A 14,168-nucleotide genomic window follows, 5' to 3' on the forward strand; every position below is an offset into this window, starting at 1 on the left:
GGAAGATGTTGTCAAAGCTGCATTCAGGTGGAGAAGAGTGAGCGGAAACTAGAGTCAGCAGCGAGTAGAAGGTCACTGGTGAATCTGATTTAGTCTGTTTCTGTGCTGTGGCAGGAGCAACAGTTGTTGGTTGATTTTGGCAATTTTTCTCTCCGAAGAATGACATCAACAATATGCAGAATAAGACACAGGGGGGTTGTGGCCGTGTTTCCCATGACTAAAGGCTGTGTTCATGTTCAGGTTTTTTTCAATGTTAACAAAAACGTTGTATTCAAGTTTATACTGAAACGTGTTGCCCCTAATACTTTTATAATGCTGCTAAGATAATATGGCACTCAGTATTAAATATACAATCATGCATATCATTTCTTTACAATGCATTATAGTAATAGTACAGTATGTTCGTCTGTGAAACATTTCTGCATCGCCGCGCTGGTTGAGTCAAAATAGTGGGCGTGGCTCAATGTGGGCGGCGCCTTGAAGTTGGAGCCCGGTCCACGTTGAGCGTCAGCGCGGAACTTTTACTTGGTTCATGCTGTGAGCCGTCAAGATCCGCTCGTTGAGTGCGTGTGTGCGCGCGTCGTACACGACATGTAGATTAAACTTTCGTCGGACGTTAATGCCTTTGCCGGTCTACTGGTGTGTTTAAACACGCGTCTCCGAACCTGACACAGTGGTGCGCACAAATAGCGGTGGTCTCTCAAGATCTCCACTGACGTGTTGGTCGGCAATTATGGTCCGAAAGTTAGGCGGACGAGACAACCCGCTGGCAGCCGCAGGTTTTTTCTCAAAGCTTTGTCTGTGGTGAGTTATTGGTTGGAAAACACAATATTCTTAATGGCAGCAGGCGGTGCAGGAAAGGAAAATGGGATCGGCTCTCTAATGCTGACAGTCGCGGCGCAATAATCTTTTATGGGGGGTTAATAGTTATTGTCTTTAACGAACAGTGAATATATTTTTAATTTAATGACAAGTTTAAGCAGGTATTAAAGCGCACCACAAAATGTATTTGCCTTTATGATCAATGTCTGTATTTCATAATTTTAACATTAATAAAGCGGTTACTGAAGCTACAGTATTTCTCTCTGACGTGTTTCTGGATTTATATGAGGACTTTAGGAACCGTTAAAAATGGTGTAACATTTTCATAATGGGTATCAAAAATTCTAGTGTACCTAGGATTGAATGTATTGTGCTGAATCAGCAGTGTACCTTGTGTTTGTTTGTTTTTTGTTTGGTGATTCAAAGAATCAGTTTTATGTTCATGATAAAAGTGAAAACAGATTTGAAATAAAAAGTGGAATGTGCAGGCTGTGTATTAACTTAAAGCAGTTTTACATAAGCCTACCTTTTATGGTATAATGATTCTATTTTTGCTATCCCAGAAATTCTCATTTGAACATTTCACTATTCCAGCTGGCTAAACCCTCTTCTAAACCTTAGTCAGAAACGGATGCTAGAGGAAAATGATATGTACAACATTCTTCCAGAGGATCAATCTGAGACAGTTGGAGAGGAGCTGCAGAGGTACTTCAGTAATGTTGTGTCACTATGTTTAAATGTCGGTGGTAATCACATATCGCAATATGAGATAATGAATAGCATTTATGTTTTTAAAATGATTGCATTTGAAAGTATCACGTTTGAAGACATGGAACCTGTGGAGGGATGCATATTTGCAGCATTGTGATTTTATCTGGACAATAAGGCCAAAGGCCTTGACGTGAATCTTCCCATTTCAGTGTCATGCAGGGTAAAATCCTGAACATCCTTTTTGCAGGTTATGGGACTGTGAATCTAAAAAGGCCACAAAGGAACTGAAGAAGCCGAGCCTATCCAGAGTTCTTCTAAGGTGCTATGGCAAGGCCTACGCCATGACTGGGCTCTTTGTTTTTTCACTGGTAAATTCATGGAGATATTTGTTGACGCTATTGAGAAGCAATTGATTTCCGGGCTAGATGAGTTCTGACGTGTCTTTCTGTTACGAAGGAGGCAATTAAAGTGTTTCAGCCACTTCTTCTGTGGAATATTATCCACTATTTTGAGAACTACGACCCAGAAGACCAGAAAGGTCTAACCATGGCCTACGTCTATGCTTCTGCATTGTCCCTCTCTGCCTTCGGATTGACCATCCTCCAACATCTCTACTATTACACTGTCCTGAGACTGGGCATGAAGATAAGGGTGGCACTTTGTCACATGATCTACAGGAAGGTAGGAAGACTTTGGCAGATCTTGTGGCAATCTGAGTGGGTTACTTTGTTAATCTGGACCATTTGTCTCTGCAGGCTCTGGCTCTCAGCAGTGAGTCCATGGGTCTTACAACCACCGGGCAGATTGTCAACCTCCTCGCAAATGATGTCAATCATTTTGATGAGGTACCATGATAAAGTTCTTGTTGCCATCAAGTCTGTTTCACAGACAGATCAGTTCCACGCCTCCAGACTGGATTTTATATTTTTCTTTGTTTGTAGATCACCCTGGAACTGCATTATTTGTGGTTGGGACCACTTCAAGCATTGGTGATCATTATTCTTCTCTGGTACGAAGTTGGTCTATCATGTCTAGCAGGTTTGGGAGCTATCGTCATCATGTTGCCTTTACAGACCTGGTTTGGAAAGCTTTTTGGTATCTTCAGGTAAGTGATGGAAAAAAATGTTAACAGTGATGTTTGAAGTAAATACAAAACAAAGCAGCAAGCTCATCCCTCCCCCTAATGTTTCCACAACTGTCATGAGCTCAAATGGAAATTGAAAGTGGATCTGTGCTACGTTAACATCGCTAATATGGCCAAAGTTTGTTTTATTGCAGTATTATGAGGCTAGTTTATTTTTATTTGCTATTCAGGAGCAAATCGGCCACCCTGGCTGATAAAAGGATCCGCATCATGAACGAAGTATTGTCTGGCATCAGGATCATCAAGATGTACGCATGGGAGAAACCATTCTCAGCTCTGGTGACGGAGGTCAGAAGGTCAGGAAGAAGTTAACGTTTACTAGATGTTAATGTTTACTGAGACTGATGGGATCTTCCGCCAGCAGAACCTGTTTGTCTGCCTGACCTTAAATACATGTCAACGAGTTTTTATGCTAGTTAGTTTTTATGGTCAGCAACTCATTGTTGAGATGTTCCTAAGACTGAGCAGCTGCTCAGCCTTCAGTTCTCATTTTCTCATCAGCTGATGGTCACCCACCACATCTCTATCCGGGTACTTATTCAGGGTAGCCTCAGTCTCACAGTTGTGCCGCGTTGTGCACTGATGTGTGTGGTGAAGCTGCTTCAGACGCTCCAGAATGTGTTGGTGTGTCTGGTCTTTAACCAACCAAAGCAGGCCCATGTTACCCCACTGCTGATAGAGCTCCACTGGCTCCCTGTAGCTGCCCACATTAGGTTCAGGTCACTTCTACTGACCCACAGAGTCCTAACAGGACCTGCTCCCTCTTACTTTAACAATCCTGCACATAAGCATCAGCTGCACTGCCGTCTGTAGAGGCACGGCAATCCAGACTATTTTCATACCTTTTTTACCCGAGGGTTGAACAACATCCCAATCGAAGTCAGAACGTGAGCAACTCTCTCTTCCTTCCTTCCTTCCTTCACTGTAAGTTGCTTTGGACAAAAGTGTCTGCTAAATGACTATAATATAATGTAAGACAACAATGCTTTAGTTTGTGTTGGAGAAACTCACGTTTTAATATTTAGATCCTGACATTACTGAACTGCCGATTTTTAACCCTTGAATACAGGAGCTACGCATCCCATAGATACACAAAATCCTGTCTAATTACCCAATCGTGGATAGCAACACTTGCAGGATGCATCGATGGTCAAACTCAGCATCAGATTGTTAATGGAAGCGATTCTCAACAGCCATTTGGAATTATTACCAGACATTTGTGGTGGTTATACTGTTTTTAAAATGCCTGAAAGTTGTAAAATAAAGATGACCCAAGTCACAGTAATTACACAGAGTGTGACAGCTTACCGGTTAAAAGACAATCGGCTTGGGAGTGTGATTTTCATAGGAACAGGCTGGGGGAGGATGTGTCATCACTTTGAACATGATTGTCACAACGATGATTTCCGTGAGACTAATTATAGATTGGGAAACTATCAGCTGACTCATCCGGTACAAAAGTCTGTTGCCAAAAGTCCATCAATGCTCTTCTACCAGTCACCGAGTGCAGCCTCACCGTAGTGCAAATTTGCCTTTGGTGATGGCCAACACAAGACATGAATCGTCCACCTGTATGAAGTGAAGCCATTATCGATGTGATTAGAAATCAGTGGTTATCTCAACATGAAGAAGAGCAAATTCTTATATTTGAAGAAAAAATAATTTGGCAAATGCTCTTTCTGCTGACACCTCCAGCTGATATGCGATGTCGAAAGTTCTGCTGACACGTTGATTATTGGGAAATAAGCATAGCCAAAATCAGCTCATCTTTCTTCTTGTGTTTGATTTCAATGACATCTTTGATTTTTGATGGCCAGTTGAAAAGTACGAAAGGCTCATGATTAGCAGCACAAGAGTCAGAAGTCTTCCTACAGCATAAACAAGCAAAGACCATGAGGACAGAAGTGTTGCAGTCAGGACAGCCTCCATTTCTGACACACATTTTGAATCATAAAGTCAAAATTAGCTATAACAGCAAGTTTACATGTATCAAAACCTGACCTAGTTGGTGAGATGGTTCAGACGGGAGGAGTCCGCCCACGTATCGGCAGGTGTTGTAACACTGCGTGTGTGATCTCCCACTGGTGGTTGTTGCATCACACCATAGTTGCCCAGGAAGAACATCTGCAGGATGTGCAACAGTTGCCATGAAGGAGGAGGCAGGTAGAAGCTTCTATTCACCACTGACGAATGCACAACTGAAACAACATTCCACAAGATTTTTACAGGAAATTGCAGGAAATGGGGGGAAAAAAGCTCAAGTTAAAATAGCAGAAATGTCCCTGAATCTTTGAGCCCTTCACCCAGGAGGCAGCAGTGTGTAAGGTGCACGATGAAGTCAATGATTGTCATCTTCCCTAGTTAATGAACCACTCAGCTGTCGTTGTGATTGCCATCATTTTGAGTGCATTAAAGGTTTACTGGGTTCAGGTGAGAGTTCAGCTGATTAAGAAGACTTTGGTTTCTTGGAGCATCATTTTAACAGTTTTTGAACAATTTTAATCATCTCTGATTTAGCACAGAGCTGCAGCACTCTTCCGTTAAACTGCACGTTTTCTTGTATTCTTCCAGGAAAGAAATCAGTCAAATAATGAAAAGTTCCTACCTGCGAGGACTCAACATGGCCTCCTTCTTTGCCAGCAGCAAGATCATTGTCTTTGTGACCTTTACCGTCTATGTTCTGTTGGGAAACGCCATCACCGCCAGCACCGTGTTCGTCACAGTGTCCCTGTACGGAACAATCAAACTGACGGTCACCCTCTTCTTCCCTCTGGCTGTGGAACGCTTGTCAGAGACAGCGGTCAGCATACGCAGGATTAAGGTATGGTTTCTGGTTCCTCTGCTTTGTCAAAGCTGCTTTAAGTTGTCAAAATGAGATTTTATCCAAGTACACAGCTGGACATTGATTCATTGATTCTTGGTTGTAATCTATCCTAGACTTTGTTATATTGTATTGGATCTTCTTGGTTCCAACTGTTTCCTTGCGTCACGTCTTGGAAACAGCAGCATTGGGGTTATGTCAGACTCCCAATAATCTATATTGATAGTCAGGATCTTTTAATGCTCCCCCTCTGCCAGAATTTTCTTCTTCTGGGTGAAGTTAAGAGCAGAAACACATGGCATCCTCTGGACGAAACAAAGACTTCGGAAGGTCTCATTAAGATGGAGAATGTAACCTGCTTCTGGGACAAGGTGAGAAGCCAGACATAACGGGATGCTTTGTGCTAAAGAGCACGGAGCACTTGAGTTTGACTTGGTTGTGTGATTGTTTGTTCCAAATCAGTGTATGGACGCTCCAAGTCTGAGGAACATCTCCATCACTGTGGGGCCACAGCAGCTTCTCGCTGTAATTGGCCCAGTTGGGGCTGGAAAGGTCAGTGCACAGATGTTCTTAGCTTCAGGCTGGAGTAGGTCCAGATGTGCAGATCAGTTCATAGTTTGACGCAGACTCCAAATGAAGTCATTCAGTGTGGCCCGCTTCTCCGTGACATCGCTGTTTTCACAGTCATCCCTGTTGAGTGCCATTCTGGGGGAGCTGCCTCATGATTCTGGAATACTCCAAGCCAAAGGTCGAGTGACATATGCAGCCCAACAGCCCTGGGTTTTTCCTGGAACCATCCGCAGTAACATCTTGTTTGGGAGAGAGCTGAACCCCAACAAGTATGAGACGGTCCTGAAAGCCTGTGCGTTAAAGAGGGTGAGCTGAGCTCTGAGCACCGGCAACTGCAGCATAAAGACGTCCCAGAAGGCTGCTGTAATTGTACTGTCGTCTTCCATTGTGTTCAACCCCAGGACCTGGATCTGCTCCCCAGTGGAGACCTTACGCTAATTGGTGACAGAGGCGCCACACTCAGCGGGGGGCAGAAAGCTCGTGTAAACCTGGCGAGGTCAGAGCGGTCTAAGAAAAAGGCAATACTCCACTGTTGATGTGGCAAGTTGAGCGTGCAGGTTTTTCTAAAGTGTGTGTCTGTGCGTGTGTCAGGGCTGTGTATGAAGATGCGGACATCTATCTCCTGGATGACCCCTTAAGTGCTGTGGATGCTGAGGTTGGGAAGCATCTTTTTGAACAGTGAGTAACTACAGGCGGGTTTCCACTGCAGGAGTTCCTGGTAATTACGCTGCTCGTGTCTCCACTGCGAGGCAGGGCCCCTTCACAATGTCGCCAGTTTCCATCGCCGTGGATTCATTGTGCAACAGTTACAACCGGGAGAGCCGCCAGAAGCCAAAATTATAACAAAGAAAACATCAAAGATGTAGAAGAAGCCACGGTGATTGAGGCTTTTCTGGCTTGTTGTGTTGGTGTACTGGTGGTTGGTGATGCTGTGAGTGAAGAAGTTCTGGAAGCTTGTTCTGGTCATTTCTGATGCCGTCGCATCCTGCTCCCAGTCAGCACTGAGCAAACCTTAAACTCCAGACTACAGGTTTACATCAACCCCAATATTTGGGGCTGTAACCTGTAGCAGGTTTCTACAGTGGAGACATGCACCAACAGCCCTGGCCCCTTAAAATTACCCTGAAATTCCTGCAGTGGAAACCTGATGTTTTCTTCCTGGAGGCCACGTAGAACCAGGAATCCTTTCCTCAAAAGAGAAAGGAGCAATTAACGCACACAGAACCCGTTTAAAGTTAGAGAAAACTCCACAATCTGGAATTTGATTGACAAAGAAACAGCTAAATGAATTCTTCATTTCCCCCAGTTTACCATGGTGCCGTGCGAGTCACATGTGCTTTGGTTGTGGTCAGTGGTCCTGTTTGAGACAATGAGAAAAGCTCAGCTACAGATGGATAAGATGAGGTTATAAACGTTAATGTAATCTTGATTAAAATTTAGCATTTGAAAGGTTAAGTGAGGGGAAAATGTTTTTGAAAACACGGGTGCAAATTAACTGAATGCTGCTGTTTGTGGTCATTTTCATTGTTAACGAGGTGTGGCCCCTCGGGGTCATCACATGCTGATGAACGTGAACGTTGTGGGGAGACAACTATGCAGGCCCCTGATAAAGGCGTCATAAACTGCTGGGTGTTTTCAGCACAGTGAAGAATGTGCAGATCCTTACACTGGTGAATAAAGAGGTCCTGCACAGACACATGGCCCAAAACAAATCACCAATTAGTAAAAGCAGCACAGATCATAAAAGTTAGAGCTTGCCATGTCTCCCTAAAACTGAGATCATGTCAGCAGAGGGACCAACATGCGGCGCTGCTAGAGATCAGTATGGAGAGTAGGTAGTGGTCGGTCAGATCGGTTGTTTTGTTGAGAGTAAGTGGTTTTGGGTTGTATTCATTTGTCATTGATGTGGTAAATTATTGTGACTGCACAAGCCTGTGAGGAAAGTCCACAGGCTCGACGAAGAAAAAGTGGTATTTTCAGTGCCTGGAGGGAAGGACCTTCAGTACTCGGGTATTTCTGCAATGTTTTTCTTTCCTCTGGTCAAAAGGAAAACAATATCAGCTTTAAGAAAAATCTCTGTTTATAGGTATATTGGTTAGGGGGTGCTGTGCCACACCAGCCATTTTATGCATTCGTCCTACATCTGCCGTCTTTGATACAATCGGAAGTGATCTCATCACGGTTGCAGGGGCGAAGCTACTCGCACAAATTTAGGAGTGGTGCCTGTGATATTTGAAAGCTCCAAACAGCTCATCCAGTCTGTTCTGTGGCCACTCCTTCTGCTGCACACAGCCTCCAGAATGTAAACAGACAAGAAAATGAAGTTGCGCACGTCTACTGTGGAGAACCAAACCACCATTGTGTAGTTATTTACAATAAATGGAAAAATGGCATTTAAAAAATCTCAGCTGTCCAAAAAGCTCAAAGATGCAGTTAATGTACATAAATGTTCACTAAGTCTTATTTTCTGATATTTGCTGATATCCGATGATTTAACTACCAAATGAGTCAATACAATGATTTCAGTGCTGAGATGCAACACTGGTGTGTAACAACGGCCAGACTCATTGATCAATGTCGATTGATCACTGCAGCTGAGGCGCTCGGGCTGTCATTGATCTTCTGCCCATTTGTGCTCATATCAGGTGCATCTGTGGCCTGTTAAAGGACAAGTGTCGTATCCTGGTCACGCATCAGCTGCAGCATCTGAGGGCAGCTAACCATATTTTGCTACTCCAAGAGGTCAGCCAATTATCCCCCAAAAACAGGTTCAGTTTGTACAGATGTTTGACAGGTCTGTCTCTCTCAGGGCCACATCGTGACTCAGGGCACCTACAGGGATTTTCAGCGCTCAGGCCTCGATGTCGCGTCCTTGATGAGGAGTGACGAGGAGCAGGACAAATACTCACAAATAGCTGATTTGGAGAAACAGTCGATCCACAGCCAGAAGACCACTTGTTCATTTGGCAGCCTCCTGCCTCCAGACTGCAGCGACACTGAGGAACCTCCTGTATGTGCAGCCATAGTGTCGTACTATGGTTACTATGGTTACGATGGTTAAAAACCACTGGTGAAATTCTTGCTTTTTCCAAAGGCAGAAACGGTTCTTACCATGTCAGAGGAGACTCGAGTTGAGGGAAACGTCAGTCTGCACATTTACTACAAGTACTTCACTGCAGGCTGCAACACCTTGGTTTTAATGCTTATTTTACTGCTCAGTGTCATAGCTGAGGTAAGTCATGTGTTCATCGTTAAGCCAGAGAAATGTCATATGCAGTGAATTACATTTCGATCCTTCTTGTCCTGCCATGTCTTTAAGTTCACTGAAAGACTTTGAATAATCCTTTGCCACAAATCAAATATAATAACACACGTGAAGTTTATAGGTGTGCAAATTGCTTTTGTGATTTTAGGCACAAAGAAAAGTCCTGATATAAATCTATTCTGTGCTTCCTGGCTGTCAACGCAATCTTTCACGCCAAGGATTAAGGGTTCTTGCAATCTGTTATCTTTCCACTAGATGTCGCCACATAAACAAACGATGCCATTATAACTTTTAAACGTCAGCCTGAGATTATTTTTCATTTCTTTTCGTTGTGTATTACTGGGCTTTTGGTATAATTCTCTCCCCAGGTTGCATATATTCTGCAGGATTGGTGGCTAGTACACTGGTGAGCGTAGCTGTTTTCTGTCCTGTGGAGTTATTCTTTCTCTATTTGTGTGCTAATGTTGTATTTGGTCCATTAGGGCCAAAGAGGAGCTCTATAACAGCACAGCCAGTGTTGCAGGCACTGACATTAATGTTACTCCCTCACATCAGTTTAATCTCACTTTTTACCTCAGTATCTACTCAGGTGAGACTTCTTTTGCTTCCAAAACGACCAAAAGGTTTTGGTTTTTGAATGATTTTCTGCTCTGCTTTGGCTGCAGGTCTGACAGCTGCAGCTGTGGTGTTTGGCTACACCAGATGTTTCCTAATCTTTCACAAGTTGGTGCGATCAGCTCAGCATTTGCACGACAGCATGTTCCACGCCATCATCCGCACATCTGTTCACTTCTTTGACGTCAACCCCATTGGTGAGGCTGGTTTTCAGATTATTCTCCACAAGTCTTCCCACACACCTGACACTTCAACTTTTAAACTTTGTAGGACGAATTCTAAACAGGTTTTCCAAGGACATTGGGCTGATGGACTCCAAATTACCCATCACCTTTGTAGACTTCTATCAAGTAAGAAAGTGTTGAAATGTCCTTTTCCCCTCAGAAGTTTGATGAATCCACCTTTAGCAACACCTGTTGCTTTTCAGTTATTTTTGCAGAATGTCGGCGTTGTGGCGGTGGCAGCTTCGATCATCCCCGTCATGCTCGTCCCCATCCTTCCGCTGCTTTTGTTTTTCCTGTACCTGAGGCGTTTTTACCTCAGCACTTCCCGAGATGTGAAACGTCTTGAGGCCACGAGTATGTTCAGACTCAGTTTTGCCTCTTTGAAGAATGCTCCTGTCAGAGATGGACGCCTTTTGCTCATGACTGTTTATTTCCTGCCTGTCTTGTGTCGCAGCCCGGAGTCCCATCTTCTCTCATCTGTCCTCATCTCTTCAGGGATTGTGGACCATCCGAGCCTTCGGCGCACAGGAGAGACAAAAGCATGCCTTTGATGCACATCAGGACCTGCATTCAGGTTGAGCGTTTACTCACGATGGAATGAGACTGGGAATAAGATGATAACATTACAAATTCTTTCTGAATCAATTTCCCCCATGCAGAAGCTTGGTTTTTGTTCCTGATGACCTCCCGTTGGTTCGCATTTCGACTCGACAGCATTTGCTCTGTGTTCATCACTTTAGCATCATTTGGCTGCATCCTATTTAGAAATGGTGAGAAATGGAAACACCATTTTTAATTGTAAACCAGCTGGTGTGAGGCCTTAGTCAGCAATTTGTCCATTTGTCAGGACTGGAGGCAGGAGAGGTGGGTCTGGTGCTGACCTACGCTGTAACACTGGTGGGAAACCTCCAGTGGACAATGAGACAAAGTGCCGAGGTGGAAAACATGGTGAGAAATGAGGGTCATATTTATCAACCAGCCAAAACCTGCAGAATGGATAGTTAATGATAGATGTGCCTGTTTAGATGACCTCAGTGGAGAGAGTGGTGGAGTATACAGAGGTGAAGAGTGAAGCATCCTGGAATTCCCAACAGGAACCTCCTCCTGATTGGCCCAACAAAGGTCAGGTGACGTTCAGCCATGTGAACATGTCCTACAGCCCTAATGGACCTCTGGTCCTGAAAGACATCAGTTTCACTTTGCAACCTAGTGAGAAGGTGAGGAACCTTGGCAGAAGCAGCTGTATGCGATGACTGTAGCTGCTGATAGTTTGGTTCATCTGTGAATCAGGTTGGTGTCGTGGGTCGAACTGGTGCTGGGAAGAGTTCTCTGGTCTCTGCTCTGTTCCGTCTGGTGGAGCCTGAGGGGAACATCTTCATCGATGGAGTCCAGACATCAAAAATCGGCCTCCATCAGCTGCGCCAGAAGATGTCCATCATTCCCCAGGTAAACAGGTGACCTCTACCAATTACTCACGCCATGTAAAGACGAGAATCAAACTGGTTTGGTCTCGATTCCCCCCCTCTTAACCAAGGACGGCAAACACCAATGATCTTGTCTTATAAGATCATCCTTAAAGATATCCTGTGGTCTGAGGTGTGTTAAGAGCAAATTTGTCCCGATAACCGGGTCCAAAAAGTCTCGACGAAAGAAAGCAGCCAATCAAGACGCGGGCTGAGGAACAAGGAAACAGGCGTGTTCATGTTCATGCTGCCTCCACAATTCCACATATTCCTTTTCATTCTATTTTAAAAACAGTCCCCAAACCCATCCTCTTCCATTTCATCGTAATTGTTGTTAGATCTCCTGTGATCACATGAGATTTCCGGCTTGGAGGACGAGATTCCGGATTGACATTGTGACAGTGTGGTGTGTTGGGATGATCGGAACACACTAGCTTCACGTGTGGGATCTCTAATGGATAAAAAAAATCCAAGATTTTGAAAATCCTCGTGTGTAATTTGCTTTAGAGGTGTTTTTAACTGACTGTATTACCTCTGCTCCTGTCTTGTTAGGACCCGGTCCTCTTTACTGACACACTCAGGAAAAACCTGGATCCTTTTAACAAGCACAACAATGAAGACCTGTGGAATGCTCTGGAAGAGGCAGGCGACCATTTTGAACATTCCCTTCATCTGCCCTGTCCTCGAACTCTTCCTCCACATTCACATTCTCTGCAGGTGCAGCTGAGGTCAGTGGTGGAGGATCTACCAGGGAAGCTGGAGACAGTTTTGGCAGAGTCGGGCTCCAATTTCAGTGTGGGTCAGAGACAGCTGGTGTGTCTGGCCAGAGCTCTCCTGAGGAAGAACCGCATCCTCATCATCGACGAGGCCACGGCCAATGTTGATCCCAGGTACTGCTGACCAGCGTCTGTCAGCTCAGTAATACGACGGTCATCGTTTCATTAAGTTCCTTCGCCTGTGACTCTACAGGACAGACGAATTGATCCAGAAAACCATCCGAGACAAGTTCAGAGAGTGCACCGTGCTGACCATCGCTCATCGCCTCAACACCATCATCGACAGTGACAGGATCCTGGTACGTGCTTCTTTTAACATGTTTCCTTTGAGTAGTTTTTGGTGGAACTTAAATTCCTCCTGCCCAGTAAATCTACTCAACCTCAGTTCTGCACCACCAGACCCACTCATTTGCCATTGTGACTTCTTTTTTTGTGGTTGGAGGTGCTGGATAATGGTTCCATCCAGGAATTCGACCGTCCCCTTTCCTTGCTCCAGATCGACGGTGCTCTGAATAAGATTGTGCAACAGCTGGGTCCAGCAGAGGCAGCAGCTCTGCTGGAAGCAGCCAAACAGGTAAAGTTGCAATCAGGCATGACCGTCCATTTTCAGTGGCTCTGATGACAGTCATGTTTAATGTGTTTGAGCTTCTCATTCATACTCCATCAACCTAAATCTCACATTTGTTTAGAATTGATCACACTTTCTAATGTTTTCTTTTAAAGGCAGCACAGAGGGGTAATGGAGATGACTTGTCTACCATGTGACATGTAAGTAATGACACTGCTCAACAAAACATTGACACTTTAGGACATTTATGAAATGCTCTTTATAGTGTTTGTCATGTTACTATGGAAAATTAAAAAAAACCAGACAGAAAAACCTCAGCATTTGAATAAATAGATTTAGAAAGAAAACTATAATAACTTGAACAGTGCAGATTCAGATAGATCAAGTAAGGCACTTTGGGTCAGAATGTTCTGAAAATGATTAACCTTCATTGAATATGAAGTATACAAATACATAAAGACATGCAAAAATTGCATGTGGTTTATACAGCACTGGATTCCAAACTTTCAGCTTGAAGGAAACCCAGTTAGTGGATTTATATCCCTGACAGTTTGACCCATTACACCTTCTCTTGTCACTAGAGGTGTAATAAGCCCAGACGCTACAGACAAAACTTCCCTGAGCTCACAGAGCTGTCTCAAAGATAACCAAGTTACCCTCCTTGTTGCCCACGTCCTCCATTTCTGCATGTGCATTCTTCATGTTGGGGTGGCTCTTGCTTCTATAAGCCTGGAGAGATTTGGAACATTTGTCAGAGTTGCATGGAGCCAAAGCTGTTTTGCCCCTAAGGTTTATACATCATTATTGACAACAGAACCCCATCTGTGCTGTTGAACAGGGGTCAGCAATCAGGACCACAAGTCTTAATATGAATTTAGGTCTCAGTAAATTACAACAAACTACTACACCTGGGTCAAAATTCAATCACAAGAATTAGAAGTGTTCTCAAATCACCTCAACAAAACAGACCAGCATCTAAAATTCGCCCGGGAAGATGTAAAAGGAAACAGTCTAGCCTTTCTGGACTGTGCAGTTCAAAAAAAGATCACTGAGGACAGAAACCTCACCATCGAAGTCTACAGAAAACTAACACATACCGACCAGTACCTCCAGTTTGACTCATCCATGTCAAATTGGAAAAGCCATCCTTAAAAATCACAAATCCCGGCTTCAATCCAACCCTCCAGGA

General features: G+C 44.1%; 2 protein-coding genes and 1 long non-coding RNA gene across 3 annotated transcripts in view; 1 reads left to right on the forward strand and 2 right to left on the reverse strand.

Moving 5' to 3' along the window:
* Nucleotides 1-14,168, forward strand: part of LOC130522167 (ATP-binding cassette sub-family C member 4-like) — an 18,174-nt gene continuing 4,006 nt past the window's right edge. Inside the window, exons 1-31 of the mRNA XM_057026218.1 lie at nt 1-804; nt 1,417-1,527; nt 1,781-1,901; nt 1,990-2,214; nt 2,289-2,378; nt 2,475-2,638; nt 2,848-2,973; nt 5,249-5,498; nt 5,756-5,869; nt 5,961-6,050; nt 6,183-6,374; nt 6,470-6,564; nt 6,660-6,746; nt 8,714-8,810; nt 8,878-9,078; nt 9,163-9,300; nt 9,702-9,739; nt 9,816-9,922; nt 9,999-10,145; nt 10,219-10,298; nt 10,376-10,526; nt 10,627-10,746; nt 10,832-10,942; nt 11,020-11,120; nt 11,198-11,389; nt 11,463-11,618; nt 12,188-12,277; nt 12,353-12,525; nt 12,605-12,710; nt 12,854-12,985; nt 13,135-13,179. Coding sequence (XP_056882198.1) covers nt 734-804; nt 1,417-1,527; nt 1,781-1,901; nt 1,990-2,214; nt 2,289-2,378; nt 2,475-2,638; nt 2,848-2,973; nt 5,249-5,498; nt 5,756-5,869; nt 5,961-6,050; nt 6,183-6,374; nt 6,470-6,564; nt 6,660-6,746; nt 8,714-8,810; nt 8,878-9,078; nt 9,163-9,300; nt 9,702-9,739; nt 9,816-9,922; nt 9,999-10,145; nt 10,219-10,298; nt 10,376-10,526; nt 10,627-10,746; nt 10,832-10,942; nt 11,020-11,120; nt 11,198-11,389; nt 11,463-11,618; nt 12,188-12,277; nt 12,353-12,525; nt 12,605-12,710; nt 12,854-12,985; nt 13,135-13,176 — 3,918 coding nt within the window. The 5' untranslated portion in view covers nt 1-733 and the 3' untranslated portion in view covers nt 13,177-13,179. The remainder of the gene's footprint in view (nt 805-1,416; nt 1,528-1,780; nt 1,902-1,989; nt 2,215-2,288; nt 2,379-2,474; nt 2,639-2,847; nt 2,974-5,248; nt 5,499-5,755; nt 5,870-5,960; nt 6,051-6,182; nt 6,375-6,469; nt 6,565-6,659; nt 6,747-8,713; nt 8,811-8,877; nt 9,079-9,162; nt 9,301-9,701; nt 9,740-9,815; nt 9,923-9,998; nt 10,146-10,218; nt 10,299-10,375; nt 10,527-10,626; nt 10,747-10,831; nt 10,943-11,019; nt 11,121-11,197; nt 11,390-11,462; nt 11,619-12,187; nt 12,278-12,352; nt 12,526-12,604; nt 12,711-12,853; nt 12,986-13,134; nt 13,180-14,168) is intronic.
* Nucleotides 3,664-4,961, reverse strand: LOC130522171 (uncharacterized). Its single transcript, XR_008949568.1, has 2 exons — nt 4,679-4,961; nt 3,664-4,246 (listed from the first exon to the last, which is right to left on the reverse strand). It is a non-coding gene; the product is annotated as an uncharacterized LOC130522171 (long non-coding RNA).
* Nucleotides 13,215-14,168, reverse strand: part of LOC130522166 (ATP-binding cassette sub-family C member 4-like) — a 19,666-nt gene continuing 18,712 nt past the window's right edge. The window contains exon 32 of the mRNA XM_057026216.1: nt 13,215-13,708. Coding sequence (XP_056882196.1) covers nt 13,604-13,708 — 105 coding nt within the window. The 3' untranslated portion in view covers nt 13,215-13,603. The remainder of the gene's footprint in view (nt 13,709-14,168) is intronic.

Source organism: Takifugu flavidus, chromosome 3, assembly GCF_003711565.1.
Source record: "Takifugu flavidus isolate HTHZ2018 chromosome 3, ASM371156v2, whole genome shotgun sequence".
Lineage (NCBI taxonomy): Eukaryota > Metazoa > Chordata > Actinopteri > Tetraodontiformes > Tetraodontidae > Takifugu > Takifugu flavidus.